The 14,842-nt window shown below is 41.5% G+C and overlaps 1 protein-coding gene across 1 annotated transcript; it reads right to left on the bottom strand.

The window, feature by feature from the left end:
- Positions 1 to 5,801: 5,801 nt before the first annotated feature.
- LOC311081968 (zinc finger MYM-type protein 1-like) lies at positions 5,802 to 7,622 on the bottom strand (the record flags this gene model as incomplete). The annotated part of the gene is made up of 1 exon (XM_084112703.1): positions 5,802 to 7,622. The coding sequence occupies one exon, from the start codon at positions 7,620 to 7,622 to the stop codon at positions 5,802 to 5,804; it is 1,821 nt and encodes a 606-aa protein (XP_083968829.1).
- Between the last annotated feature and the right edge of the window lie 7,220 nt (positions 7,623 to 14,842).

Below are 14,842 nucleotides of genomic sequence, written 5' to 3'. Positions count from 1 at the left end.
CGCAGGCCCTGGCTTTTGCTTCTGCTTCTTTTAGTTCAGTCTCGGCTCTCTCTAGGAGAGCGTCACTTTGTTGGAGTTTTTCGTCGAGTTCTTTTCTGGTTTCTCTCTCCAACTGTTCTCTTTGGTCTGTGTCGAGGCGCAGATCTTGCAGGGCATTTCGAAGTCTTTCTACTTCTTTCTGTAGCTCTGGATCTGTGGCGTCCTCTTTCTCGCGCTGGTACTGGGTTTCGAGGAGGAGCTGATCAAGGCGACTTTGGGTTCGGGCCTGGTCCTTCCGGGCCTCCTCCACTTGAAGCTTAAGCGTTGTGGCTTGCTGCTCCAGGTCGATGTTGCGCCGTTCGCTGAGCCTCGCCTGGGCGACGACGTTGTGGGTGACGCTGCTGACAATCCGGGTCCCGTCTTTGTAGTTGTAGCTTCGGGTAGGATCGTGTGTTTTCAGTTCGTCTAGCTCGGTGTCCAGTTGCGTTTGGCTCAGATGCTGCAGGTCACTGGCGTCCTTGGCTAAGTACTCCCGACAGACCGCGGGACTGGATGCACGGGACATATTGGCTTCGCTGTAGGCGAGAGAAACACAGCACACACACAAGGAGACCAATGCAAGTTCGTTCTAAGGTTAATGAGCTATACTCATACGGGCTATGCCGTTTATTAGAATTTTGGGCTAACTGATGCACAGTTAGACAGTTAGCGGAGCCAATTGACTTGGGTCGAAGGACCCGAACTAAAGATTTGACAGGCAGTAGCCTCGCGGGTCACATGATGACACAGGCTGCTTGGTTTGTCGCCCTATTATGTAGTTTCCTTGGTGGCTCTCACAGGTCACTGTGGCTAGGTGAAAATGAAAGAAACAAATCACCAGAACAAAGGATAGAAAAGATCAAAGTGAAACAAAACACTTGAAATGAGATAAAACAATAGTAACACGGTATGTGTTAGGGAGAATAAAGAGGCCTAAGCTATTACCACTGCTAGGGTTTAGGATAGGGCCAAAAGGTGAGTGGGGCTATCGGGGTAGAAAACCTAGGAAGATGGTGTGGCTTAGAGAAGAGATGGGCCAACACTTAAAATATCCGGGAGATATCTAGTGTTCTGTGGCTTATAGTAAGTGGAATGGGTTTTACTAAATTTAGTTTACCTGCGGTGAATTGAGGTCATTCAGGTGGAAACCAGTGGCTCGGTCAACCTCTCCGACGGTTCTCCAACACTTGACCGCAGTGCTCTCGGGCAACCTCGTCTCTCGGTACCACGGTGTGCCCACTCAAACCACTTGCGACTTTAAACACAAAGTGGCAACGCCAAGGTGTCAATCATCAGACGGCACGGAAAGATTGAGTTTTCCTCGGAACTCTCCTTTCGGAGTGGTCCTTTCAGCAGACCCCAGTTCGAGTGATTGTCTCAAAATTGCCTTGTGTGTCGCTGACGTTGACTTAACCTTTTGGCGGGCCAAATTGCTGATGTCGGGGTGGCGTGCCACAACCGGAGGTACGAGATTCGGAAGAGTCCGAGACACACGGCCAGTGCCAGGTAGCGTCGGACAGATGACCTCGCTCGCGGAAACCAACCCGAGATGACTGCAACTCACCACAGTGCTCTAGTGAATGCCACCTATAAATACACAAAGGATAAACAAATGAAACTTAAAGTGAATTAAGGCTAGTTTGTTTAAACCAAATGGATTAGTTATTTATGTGGCAATAAGAGTCAAAGGTTTTACTAAATAATAATAAACAAAAGGAGATTATGATAATGTTACTTATCAAAATGACCTAACCCCAGAGATAGAAGGAAAAGAATAACAGTAGAAATAATAGAATAAAAATAAAAATTTAAAAATGAAATCATAATGAAATGACAGGATGAACCCAGGAGAAGAGGCAGGCCGCAGTAGTGGGTTTTCACCACGAGGGGGCGTGCTCCCTCTCTGTGCTTAACCTGGCAAACAGAGAACTTAACTCAAATCAAAAATCCAAAACTTGTTTAAATTAAAATTTAAAATAAGCATGTAAGGAAATGTGAAAATCAGAATGATATCTTATAATAATCCAGATACAATAAAGTATCAGTCCTATTTATAAAAATAATCAGGAGAGAAATACGATAAAAGAGTGAAAGGAGGAAAATAGTGATGCCGACTTAGTATCCACAAGGCCACACGATGGTGCTGTTTCCTCCAAGTGGATATCAGTGGCTGAATAGACAACTCAATTTAAATTTAAAATTCAAACGTTTACATCAAATTTAAATGAACATGTAAAGAAAATGTAAAAGGAGAACTGGTAACAGTGCCATAACTATAAAATAAATCAAAATAGAAAAGTGGAAATAAACAATTCCTGACAGGATTTGAAGAGAGAGAAAAGAGAGCTGAGTGAACCGACCTAGCGGGAGGCGGCCACTAGGTGCCGTTGTTTCCTCTAAGGGAATGGCTGGGATTTAATCTAAGTTTTAATTCAAATCTAGTTTGAACCAAACTCAGAGTAAATGTATCAGTCAAAAGCAGGAAAATTGTGTAACACAAAATAATATTCGCACGAGCAAAGCTGTAAATGCGAATAGTTATTTAGAGTTTAAAAATTAATTCACAGGGAAATGAATTCAGCCGTAAAGAGAGCGTTATCTGATAACTGGCCACGAGATGGCGTAATTGTGCTCATGCAGGCTGACGTCAGTGGGAGTGGTGCTGACGTCGGATGACTCGGTGGGGCGCGTAATTTGAGAACTGCCACACACTTAAAGGACGCCCTCTGGCGTTTAGTCAATGGAATTACACACAATTTTCATGTGATTCAAAGCTAAGAGCTTTCAGCTCGCGTCACGCGCTCGTCGCGCTGATTTTCTGCAACAATCACAAATAGAAAAACACTTTAGATCTCAGCGGATCTCTCTGTGTCAGTTAACTGCACAGAAGGGTGTCTGCAGGATTCTTTCCGCTGCAAAAACACACAAATGTAAACAACAGGAATTTTACGTCTGTCGTTATAAATTTAGATTTTCCTTAAATCTAACAAAACTCCAATTTACAAATCTATCATCAAACCTGTGTTGTTTATATGATTTTTGATTTGCGTAGGTTCACAGTGAGTAGCTAAGTCACTGAGTAACCCACAGGAGAAATCGTCTTAGCTGGACATTATTGGACTAACCATAACTTCAGCTAGCGATAATTTATTCAGGCCTTACTTATACTGCTGAGGGGGGGAAACTCGCCCCGATCAGACTTATGTCTCGCACTAGAAAGAGATTTCTTCGTCTTAATAGGCGGTTTATTAATATCAACATGTACACTGCAAAGAGTTTTGTTTCGTCTTTACAGGCACATGTTCATATGGACTGCAGTCTACTCACATTTAACAGTGTTAAAATGTGTCTAGGCATATTTTAGCAACTTGTTAAAAATGTAACGTTGCTGACTTCGGCTTTTTGCCTTGGTCAGTTAGGAGTGAGTTCGCTTTAGCGACTTAACTCACAAATTCATAATTTCATAATGCGCAAAAATTATTAATAACCATATAAACAGATTGAAACTGAATATTGCCCATAACAAAGTTTGAAATGCCCCGCATTCGTTCCACCAAACTGTAGCAACAATGGGTTGTACATTAATATTAATATTAGCTCAAATGATCTATAGGGAATTTTAATAATTAATCATGAATATGATTAATATTTTGTATGTTACAGTTAAATTAATTTATCGCAGCTGAACTAGATTGATATATGAATGATTACCATAACGGGTTATGGTTCGTCATTAATACATCAAATAGTCTTATTTCAGCTCGAAGTAATGGGATAACTTTAATGGAATTAATCTAGTTATCAAACAATCTGTTTGTCCAGCAAACATTGAGATTAACTTAATTCTCAAGGAAAATTATCCTTCTTACAAACACGAGAAAGAGTATCTTTTCCAGGCCTTGAAAAGACAACTTTCTATGTTTGTAAAATTAGCTTACTTAAATCGTACCAAGATAAAGCATATAGCTAAGATCGAACATTTCAGGGACTAAGTAACATGGGCAATTAAAACAGAGTCAATCAAGGACATATGGAATTTAATAATTGGACTAATACATCGAACTAAGGAATATATCAAACTACACAATACACACGGATTATATGTCTATGTACATAAAATACAGTTAAACAATACAAAATAACGAATAACAGTGAGAGAGAGAATAAAATGATCAGAATTAGAGAAAGATAGAGTGACAGAAAAGGATGAGAGAGAGAGAAGGATGGGAGATGAGATCGGAAGTGAAAGCAAAAATCTGCGATCAGAGATCGCAGTAGGCTATGGCAAAAATCACAGACAGTAACCCTGGAGAGACCACAAAGAAATTACATTAAAAGTTCAATTCAATAATCGATACTTGCATTGCATATGGTTCTCTTTGTATGAGGAAGGAAGGCAGGGTCCTGCGTGTGTCTTTAAGAGCAGCGTGAGTCGTCTGAGGGGAGGCGTGCGCGTGCTGTGTCTTCCATGCGAGCGCGAGCGCGGGAGGTTCAAAGAGTCTCTTTCTTTGAGGTGAAGTTGCCGGGAATGATTCAGGCTAAGTTCATTCAGCTCGTGAATGAACAGAGGCGAATTGGAAAACGAAACTAGACTATAGGAAAACATAAAAAGAAATAAAAGAGAAGAAAAGAGAAGCAGGCCGAAGCCGGTCCGGACTTGGGGTTTCCAAAGTTTTTGGAGGAGGGAGAAGAGGTAGGAACGAGCTAGAGAAGAATGAGCGTTTGGACTTTTTATCAGTGTCCTGTGTACGCCTCCTTTTTCGTGGATGACGAATCAGTTTAGAGCATTCCAAGCAGGAAGATCGTCTGGGTGTGTTAATGCTTCCCGACCCTCGTGTGGAATCACGAGGGGGCAAAATATGATATTATGCTCGGGGAATTAAAACGCATGGAACCATAACGTTTATCACAGTCTCTTATCAAAAATCTTCTTCCTTGTGCAAAGGGAATTTAAACGATACTAAGGACGAATATTGACAAAGTTAGCAACATAGAGATACATTATTTTGTTGAACCAAGGCACTTAAAGATTACATTACTGTAATTCAAAAACACAACTATTCTAATATCACACTGCCACTGGTGAACATGCAAATCACCTGGAACACTCTTTGTACATTTTTAATAGTTAGTAAAATGAAATTTTACTAGTGGAAGTCCATATATGTCAATGTGTGTGTGTATATCCGTGAGGTCGGCATCTGTTGCATCTCGTGGTGCATACCACGTGAGGGGTTGGGGGCTATTTGAGAATGTATTACTCGGCAAAACAAAGGTAGTTCTGTGGGCAGACTAACTTGACAGCCTGAGGCGTCATATAATTTTGCTGAGAGAAGCAAGATAGTCCTAGTTGTCCAAAACAACTGAATGGGGTAAGTCTTGTAATTTTGCCTTCAGTACACAAAGGACAAACGTTAGACACAGTAAGGGAATTGTGGTCGCAGCACGTGATAGTATGAGAAACAAACAGGGGCCTGTTCGTTGATTTCATTAAGTCGTGTAAAACATTAACCAGGGCCTGCTTGTAGACACTTGTGTCAGAAAGCTAGTCAACTAGGCCTTTCTGGGTATATGCTCATAGGTGTTTTAGCATGAGAGAAACAATCAGGATTTGCTAATTCAGAACATCTGGCCGGATGGACTGTCAGTGTCGTTACAGTGCAATCTTAACTTCTTCACTCAACAATTACGGGTGCATCAATTTACAAACATGACTATACACAATGCCAATAACTTAAAACACAGATGATAAAACCACAAATTAGAGGACTTTTATGCCTACCCTAACGTCTGTCTGCAAGGCTCCAATAGGAATCCCTCACTCTCTCTAAGTTCACATCCTGGGTCCTCTCTGCCTCAACAGCAATAACCATCAGATCAGCCATTCTTTCCTGCAACATTGTGGTACGCAATCTGTTCTTTATGAATTTTAGCGCAGAGAAGCATCTTTCATGGCTGCATGATATGACTGGCAGAGTGATAATGAGCTGGTACATTTTGCTAATTTCAGGATATGCTTCAACAAGACCATTCTGAAGCAGGAACTGATAAATAGCCAACATCTTGCAGGGCGGTGTGTTTTCTCTATTTAATCTGTGTATCAGGAGTTTGTATTCTATTTCAGCTTGATTTGAATTTACATCCCCTTCGTAGTATGCACACAGCTGTTTCAGGTTTGGGATCTTCTCTAAAGATGGTCTTGTGAGGCAGCCTGTGTGTTTGAGAAGAGGTTGGTTCTCAATGCTAAACCTTTCAGTTATGCTCTGAATGCAGAGGTCAAGAGTGGCAAAGTAAAAATTAACCTCCACCTCCTCTTTTTGACTGATCTGTGTCTGGCTTTGCCAGTTGTCATCCAGTCTCCTTGAAACCTTTCGTTGCCTTCTTTCCACCCATTCAACATCAATCTTTGATGCCACAATTTCTGCTTCATTCCACATCTCATTAAAAACTTCATCCCCCCTCAAGACAGACAACTCCATTTTGCAATCATTCACAAGATCTATAGCTGTGCAGATGTCCATGTCTTCACCCTGAAGGTATTTTGAAAGTGTACCTGTCAGATGGAAACAGAATTCAAAATCAATGGCTCTTCTCAGTGCCATTGCAGTTCCTGATGTGTCCCTGTCAAATGCAACACTTGTCTGAATCCGATCCAATGTCTCCACCACAGAATATATGGTAATGAGAAGTGCTCTGCAGTTGTCAATTCGTGCTGCCCATCTTGTTGTACTCAAGGACTTTAGTGTCTTGGGTCTCCCGGGGTCATTTCCCATCAACTCTTTTTGTACATCAATGAACAAGCTATGTCTTTTGGTGGAACCTTCCATGAACACGTAGAGCTGCTCAATGAGACCAAAGAAGTTGCGGGAGGGTATATTTTTACAACACATATCAACTACAACAAGGTTCATACGATGGGCATAGCAATGCACGAAATATGCCTTGTCATTGGTCTGTTTTATGATCGCTTGTACGCCCCTATATATTCCTGACATGGCAGCACAACCATCATATCCCTGTCCTCTGATGTTGCTGACTTCAAGGTTGTATTTCTCCATTGTCTCCACAAGAGTCCTGGCAAGACCAATACCAGTTGTATCTTTCACGTTCACCATATCAATTAGGCACTCCTGAATATTGGCTGTTTTGTCAACAAAATGAAGAATGACCGACAACTGATCCTGTTTAGCTGAGTCTGGAGTTGTGTCGAGGCACACAGAAAAGAATTTTGCTTCCTTCACTTCATCTATTATTTTCCCTCTGACTTCTTTTGCAATGCAGCCAATCATTTCATTCTGACTCTGTGCAGAAAGGTAACTGGGCACACCTTTAGGGTTTTTCTTGGCCAATTCAATGTGGGCATGAGGTACATCATCATATCTTGCCACTAATCCTGTTATTTCTCGGAAAACACCTTTGTTTTTTGACGTTTCAGATTCATCATGGCCTCGAAAAGGCAATCTCAATCTGGCGAGTGTTGATGCTATGTCTGCAAGCCTGAAGACTGCCTGGAATCTGTTCTGCCTTTCTTTTGTTTTAAGCTCAATTTGGTTTGCTCTCTGTACTGACAGCTGTGCATCAACTGGATCATTTATCAAGTACATCTGCCACTTTTGAAAGTTGTCTTTGTGTAGTTGGCTTGCATTATGTCGGTCAAAGCCTTTCCCTGTCTCCAAAGCAGTCTTCCAATCCCTAAACCCCTCAGCAGAAAACTTGTCATGGTATGTAATGTGTCCAAAAACTCGACATGGAAAACAAAAAGCAGCATCATTTGTTTTGTGGTATTCTAACCACTGATACTTCTCAAACTATGACTTGCTGAAACTTCTGAGTTTGCTTCCATGTAAAGTTTTTGGATATCTGTCTTCCTCCCTGTGAATAGGTCCTTTCCTTATGTACCTGTCCCTTGCCAAACGCTCATCTGGGATGACGAAATCAGCATCTGCTTCTGCAAAGTAGACAATGCTTAATAATTTGATATCTAATAGAATGTTTATATTATGTATCAAATTGTCACAAAGAACAGCCTTGACTTTCCCCCTGACATAATCACCTTCAATCTCATGGCTTTGTGTGACACTCAGAATCTGAGCGGAATCCTCACAGTCTGACTGAAAATCTGAAATTAAATCATATGAAGCTTCTTACATATAGGCTACTAATAAATGCTGACTTTTTTTCATTCATCAAATCAATACATATTCTTCCCTTACCACTAAATAGGAATTCTCACTAAATCCCACAAATTACTTACCTGCCCTCTCAGTTTCTTGACACGATACACTAGGGCTGTGACTTTCTGGCCTTTTCTTTTGAAAAAATGACAAAATATTTCTCTGCATCATGACCTGTAGGTACCAAATAGAATTCAGTGTTCTGCTCATTTTAACGTGTTAATGGTCATATAGGCTATATATATATATATATATATATATATATATATATATATATATATATATATATATATATATATATTATCTTACTGGCATAATATTTGAATAATATTGAGGCATTGAATCTATCATCTTACTGCCATACTCTTTTACTAATGATAATAATATATTTTGTATTACTGCATTACTGTTGCATTATGGCAAGTAGTACCTCATTTGTAAGTTGCTACCGTATTTTCTGGACTATAAGTCGCACTTTTTGTCATAGTTTGGCTGGTCCTGCGACAGTGCGACTTATAATCAGGTGCGACTTATATATCAAAATTAATTCAGACTGAGATGAACCAAGAGAAAACATTACCGTCTACAGCCACGAGAGGGCGCTCTAGTTGGTGGAGTTGTTCAGAAGCGACACGGATGAAGAAAATTCAATGGATTCAGTGATGTGGAATGAGATCGCGGGAGCTTAGTGAACTTGTTTACTGGTAACTTGCTTGTTGGACTCGCTGGCTTATGTTAATTTAGCCTATTCAGCCTCCCGGGTATATGTTCTTTATGCTATTGTGTAGCTGAATAACTGTTAATGTGTTACGTTAACACACCGGACACCTACTCAGCCTGTTATTCTGTGTGCTACTGTGTAGTTAAATAACTTGCCTTTCAAGATTAAATGTCTGTTCTTGGTCTTGGATTTTGTGAAATAAATTTCTAAATGAATGCGACTTATAGTCCAGTGCGACTTATATATGTCTTTTTCCTCTTCATGACGCATTTTTTGACTGATGCGACTTATACTCCGGAGCGATTTATAATCCAGAAAATACGTTATGGCTTTGTATGGCAGTAACGTTAGCCAACTAGTTTACGGTTAGACTAGGCTAGCTATCGATAACGTTACACTGACACAACTTAAGTTAATGCTCTGAATTCGCAGCTAATATCAAATCCATAACTTTTTGATCAATGTAGTGGCAGTGGCACCTATTTGCGTCTAATTCTTCTGTACCACCTTTTGAAGTCAGTCAAATTGTAACCAGTATTTGAAACACGAGCAAACCACGATCTTCTTTTTAAATGTTTACTTCAAAAACATAAAACAAAACTGTTACATAGACATGGTACGCACGGTCAAAAAACTGTGTTGCTTCCAACGTCTCTAACTTCAAACTGAAACTAAATACATCCAATCGCTTGTGTTATGACGTAGTGCGATCTGATTGGAAGCTCAAAATAATTAAATATAATCAGATCTAAACATTACTAAATATGCATTTTAAACCAAAACATTTCTTATGAATTTTCATGAAATATTTTCTTATTATTTTTACTAAATTATTATTTCAGATGAACTAATCCCCATGTGGCTCTTACATTACCCGGCCCCTAATTGGTTAGGCAGGAAGACTAAGCAATTATAAACTTAAACACTGAGAGCCAAACAATTTCTAAATGTCCATAAACTATCAACTTGTTTCTTCTTTCTTCACTCTTCAGACATCGCCTCTTCCAACAAGCACAGTTTGTTTACAGGCCTTTCCAGAGTGTTAGTCTTGGTCTTTATCTTCACTCTTCGTACTGTTCCATTGGAATCCGGCAACGTTTCAACTACCTTTCCCATGAGCCAGGAGTTCCGTGGGGAAGAACTATCCACTAGTAACACAACATCTCCTGTCATGAAGTTTCTTCTTGGCTTTAGCCATTTCTGGCGTTCCTGAAGAAGTGGAAGGTATTCACGCGTCCATCTAGTCCAAAATAAATCCACAAGATATTGAACTTGCTTCCATCTCTTTCTTGTGTACATGTCATCTTTGCTGAAAATCCCTGGAGGCATGTTGGGTTGAGATTTCAACAGCAGTAAATGATTGGGTGTTAGAGGTTCTACGTCATTCACATCATCTGAAACAGTTGTAAGCGGCCTACCGTTGATGATGCTTTCGACCTCACACATTATTGTCAGAAGACAATCATCGTTCACTGCTTGTTCTTTCAGAAGGGAGTTAAGGATTCTTCGCACAGTCCGAATCTGTCTTTCCCAAACCCCACCTTGGTGCGAAGCAGCTGGGCTATTGAATATCCACTTTATTCCCTTTGGTTGCAAGGCCTTTTCGATCTTGTCATTATCCAACCGTTGAATGGCTTCCCTCAACTCTCTTTCAGCGGCCACAAAATTTGTGCCGTTGTCAGAACGCATGATGGTAACTTGACCTCTCCTGCACATAAAACGACGAATTGCATTAATGCAGGAGTCTGTGTCAAGGCTATCTGCAACTTCGATGTGCACCGCTCTGAGAGTGAGACAAGTGAACATCACGCCGTACCTTTTGACTGTACTCCGGCCCCGCTTGACATCAAATGGCCCGAAGAAATCAACACCGGTATTTGTGAAAGGAGGCTTATCTGGCAAGAGCCTATCTTCAGGCAGATTTGCCATCTTTTGCTCACCAACCTTTCCATTAATCCTGCGGCACACTGTACATTTGTTGATTATCTTTCGAACAGCAGAATTGGCTTGTGGGATCCAGTACCTGCATCTCAGTTGTGCCAAAACATAACTGCGTCCGCAGTGTCCTGTTCTTTGGTGTATATTTCTCAAAATCAATGTAGCCACTCTGCTGTGCTTTGAAATAATTGCTGGATGTTTAGCGTTTTCTGGCATAGCAGACTTGTTGAGTCTTCCGCCAACCCTTAACGTGCCATCTTGAAGAATTGGATCCAATTTAAACAGCTGACTGCTGCGACTGAGCTGTTTACCTTTCTCCAGTACTTTGATTTCTTCTCCAAACTGCTGTCTTTGACTGAATTTGATTATTTCCGATTCTGCGACATCTAGATCATCCAAAGTAAGTGATTTCTTTTCTGTTGCTTTGAATTTCTTAATTTGTTGTTCTAATTTTGATCTTGCTTTTTCAGGGTCTTTTTCAGTTTCCCTGATCTTTCTTGATATTTCCTTTCTTTCCTCTCTCAGTTTCCACAGATTTTCCTTCACCTTTAAAATCCAGGCCACTGATCTTTTTAGTTTATGCCAGTCTGAGTAATAGCTGATCAGTTTGTCGATTGGTTCCATATTTTCTTCAACCTTGATCATGTTTACTGTAGCTCCATTCTTGACTTCCGGATCACTTTGAAGGCTTTCCTTTCTTCGCACAGGCTGTTCCGACCAATCACATTCATTGTTCAGCAAGAACTCCGGCCCATTGATCCAGGTTCCTCCTTGTGTCAAACTTTTAGCTTTCAGGCCCCTGCTGGCTTGATCTGCAGGATTTTCCGTTGTTCTGACATACTTCCATTGTGATGGCTTGGTTGCTTCTCGGATCAATGAGATTCTGTTCGCAACGAAGGTTTTGAAACGAGCAGTTTCACTGTCAATATATCTGAGCACAGTAGTACTGTCTGTCCAAAAAATTGATTGTTGCAATGGAACTTGAAGCTCTTGATGTAACATCTTGTCTATTTTGACAGCGACAACTGCTGCGGTCAACTCGAGTCTGGGAATGGTGACAAGTTTGAGTGGAGCCACTCTTGCCTTCCCCATGAGGAATGCACAATGCTTCTCACCTTGGCTATTCTTTAGCAGCAGATAAGACACAGTGCCGTATGCAGACTCAGAAGCGTCTGAAAAATGATGTAACTGTGCTACTGTAGTGCATCCAAAATCTGTAGGCTTCAAACACCTGCTCACATGGAAGGTAGAGAGATGACTGACATCTTCAATCCATCTTTTCCAAACTTCAGCGTGTTTTCCGCCAATGTTCTCGTCCCATCCGTATTGTTCTTTACAAAGATCTTTCAGCAGGAGTTTAGCGGGCAAGATGACCGGAGCCAGAAAGCCAAGGGGGTCGTAGATAGAATTCACGACTGATAAAATGCCTCTTCTGGTCATTGGCTTGTCTTGCATCTTCATACTGTAAGTGAAAGTATCAGTTTCTGTGTCCCACTGTACACCAAGGGTCCTCTCGACTGGCAAAGCGTCATGTCTTAGATCCAGGTCTTTCACTTCGCTGGCTCTATGCACTTCAGGGATTGTCATTAACACCTTCCTGCTATTGCTCATCCACTTTGTTAAAGTGAATCCTCCACTGGCACACAGGATACGAAGATCTTTAGCCAGGGTCACTGCATCTTCTTCTTTAGCTACACTCTTCAGACAGTCATCTACGTAGAAGTTGCGCAGAACTGTCTGGACAGCTTCTGGAGATACATTAGCCTTGTGATCTTCAGCAGTTCTTTTAAGTGCATATGAAGCAACACTTGGTGAAGAAGTGGCTCCGAAGAGGTGCACAGTCATTCGGAATTCCTCCACAGGCTCGTTCAACTTGCCATTGGGCCACCAAAGAAAACGGAGTAGGTCTGCGTCACGCTCCAGCACTTTGACCTGATAAAACATCGACTCAATGTCCGCCATTAGAGCTACTGGCTCTTCACGAAATCTTAAAAGCACACCAACTAACGTGTTGGTCAAGTCAGGTCCTTGGAGCAGTTCGCTATTCAGCGACCTATCCTGAAACGAAGCTGTGCAGTCGAAGACCACCCGCAACTTTTGTTTTTTCGGGTGATACACCCCATGATGTGGTATGTAAAACAGCCTGTTGTCGTCACGGTTCAGCTGATGGACTGGAACTTGGACAGCGTAACCTTTTTCAATGATGGTCTCCATGAAGCTCTTGTACTCTTCAAAAAATTCAGGATTCTTCTTGAACTTTCTAAGCAAACTGGCTATGCGCTGTTCTGCCACACAACGGTTATTTGGCATTTGGAGCTTCTCATTCCTTAGTGGCAGTCCAATGCTGTAATGCCCGTTCTCAAAAATTGTGGTTTTCTGCACAGACTGCAAAAACTGTTTGTCTTCACAAGACATCTCCTCTCGGTCATCATAGTTACGCTCTGGAAAATCAGTGTTATACTGTTGGACCAGCAGCTTCTCAATCTCCATCACAGAAATTCTGTTTACTGAAAAAGTAGGCGTTTTATTCATTGCATCATTCAGTTCCTTTCTTACAGGCCCATTCACAACCCAGCCAATGGCAGTCTTCACAGCATAAGGGCCTCCATCCTCAGCATTAATAACATGCCATGGTTCCATTGCTCTTGAACAGTTAGCTCCAATAAGCAGGCCTACATCAGCTTCTATCTCTGGCAAGCGTACTTCATTAAGATAAGGCCACTTCTGGATATCTGACCTTTTAGGTATGTTCTCGGCGTGAACAGGTATGTTGCTATGAGTAAACACCTTAGGTAGATCAATGAACTTGGTGTCTTCCAGCCCACACACTTCCAGGTCTGATATGACGAAACTGTTCATGAGCTTCTGTTCTCCAGGTTTGTCTTGACCCATGGTGCTAAGAAGTATTCGTGTCGGTTTCCCTTTAATGTTTAGTTTCCTTTGCAGGTCTTCTGTGCAGAACGTTGCTGTGCTTCCCGGGTCCAGAAAGGCGTATGTTTCAACACACTTGTCACTCCTTTTCGATTTTATCTTCACCGGTACTATTGACAGCACACATTCTGCTTCTCCGGCCCCCGTGAGGCTACAGGACTCTTGCAAAATAGAAACTTGAGCACAAGATACTTCACTTCCATGACGACCATCTTTCTTTTCAGGTGAGACAGAACCTTCTTCCTTTATTATGTGCAGAATGTCTGGATGCTTTAAAGCACACTCTTTACACTCAATTCTTCTTTTGCAGAATTTGCTAAGATGACCCGGAACTAAGCATCCAAAACACAAGCCCTTCAGTTTTAAGAAATCCACACGTTCCTTATGTGGTTGGTGTTTGATTTTGCTGCATGAGGCAAGGGTATGTGATTGCTGGCAGTACAAACACGGCTTCTCAAAGGCACTCACAGTTTTAATTGAATTTGCTGGCTTAACATGCGTTTCTTGAGGCCCTTTGCTTTCGGTGAAAACATTTGTTGCGAAACTGCAAAAAAAACTCTCTTTTTCCATGATACTTTTCTTTTTGGTCAATCTTTCCACTTGAGATTGGGCGGCTGTCTGAGATATTTCCAAAGAGGGGATCCATCGCTATTCTAGCTTGGCGGTCTATGTAACTCACCAAATCAGCAAACCTTGCTCTTCTGCCTCTTCGCTCTTTTATGTCATAAGCTTCAGCACGCCAACGTTCTTTCAGTTTATATGGTAACTTAGACACTACTGTCCGTAAGTTGGTTGGGTTATCCATCTCCTCTAAGAATTCGATGTCTTCCATAGTATTGCGACATCCAATCAAAAACATTGCGTAAGCGCTCAATGCTTTCCCATCATCAGATTTCACTTGAGGCCATTTGAGTGCTTTGTCAATGTACGCACTGGCAATCCGTAATTCATCCCCATAGTGCTTATGAAGTAGTCGCTTCGCCTCGCAGTAGCCTTTGTTTGGCATCATATGAGCACAGCTGCGAACAAGCTCTTGAGGTTCACCGGCTGTAAATTGTTC

Source organism: Abramis brama (assembly GCF_963993115.1).
Source record: "Abramis brama genome assembly, chromosome: 1".
In the NCBI taxonomy this organism is placed as follows: domain Eukaryota; kingdom Metazoa; phylum Chordata; class Actinopteri; order Cypriniformes; family Leuciscidae; genus Abramis; species Abramis brama.
Note: the sequence above shows the minus strand (reverse complement) of the source record. Positions and strands in the feature narration are given on the sequence as shown.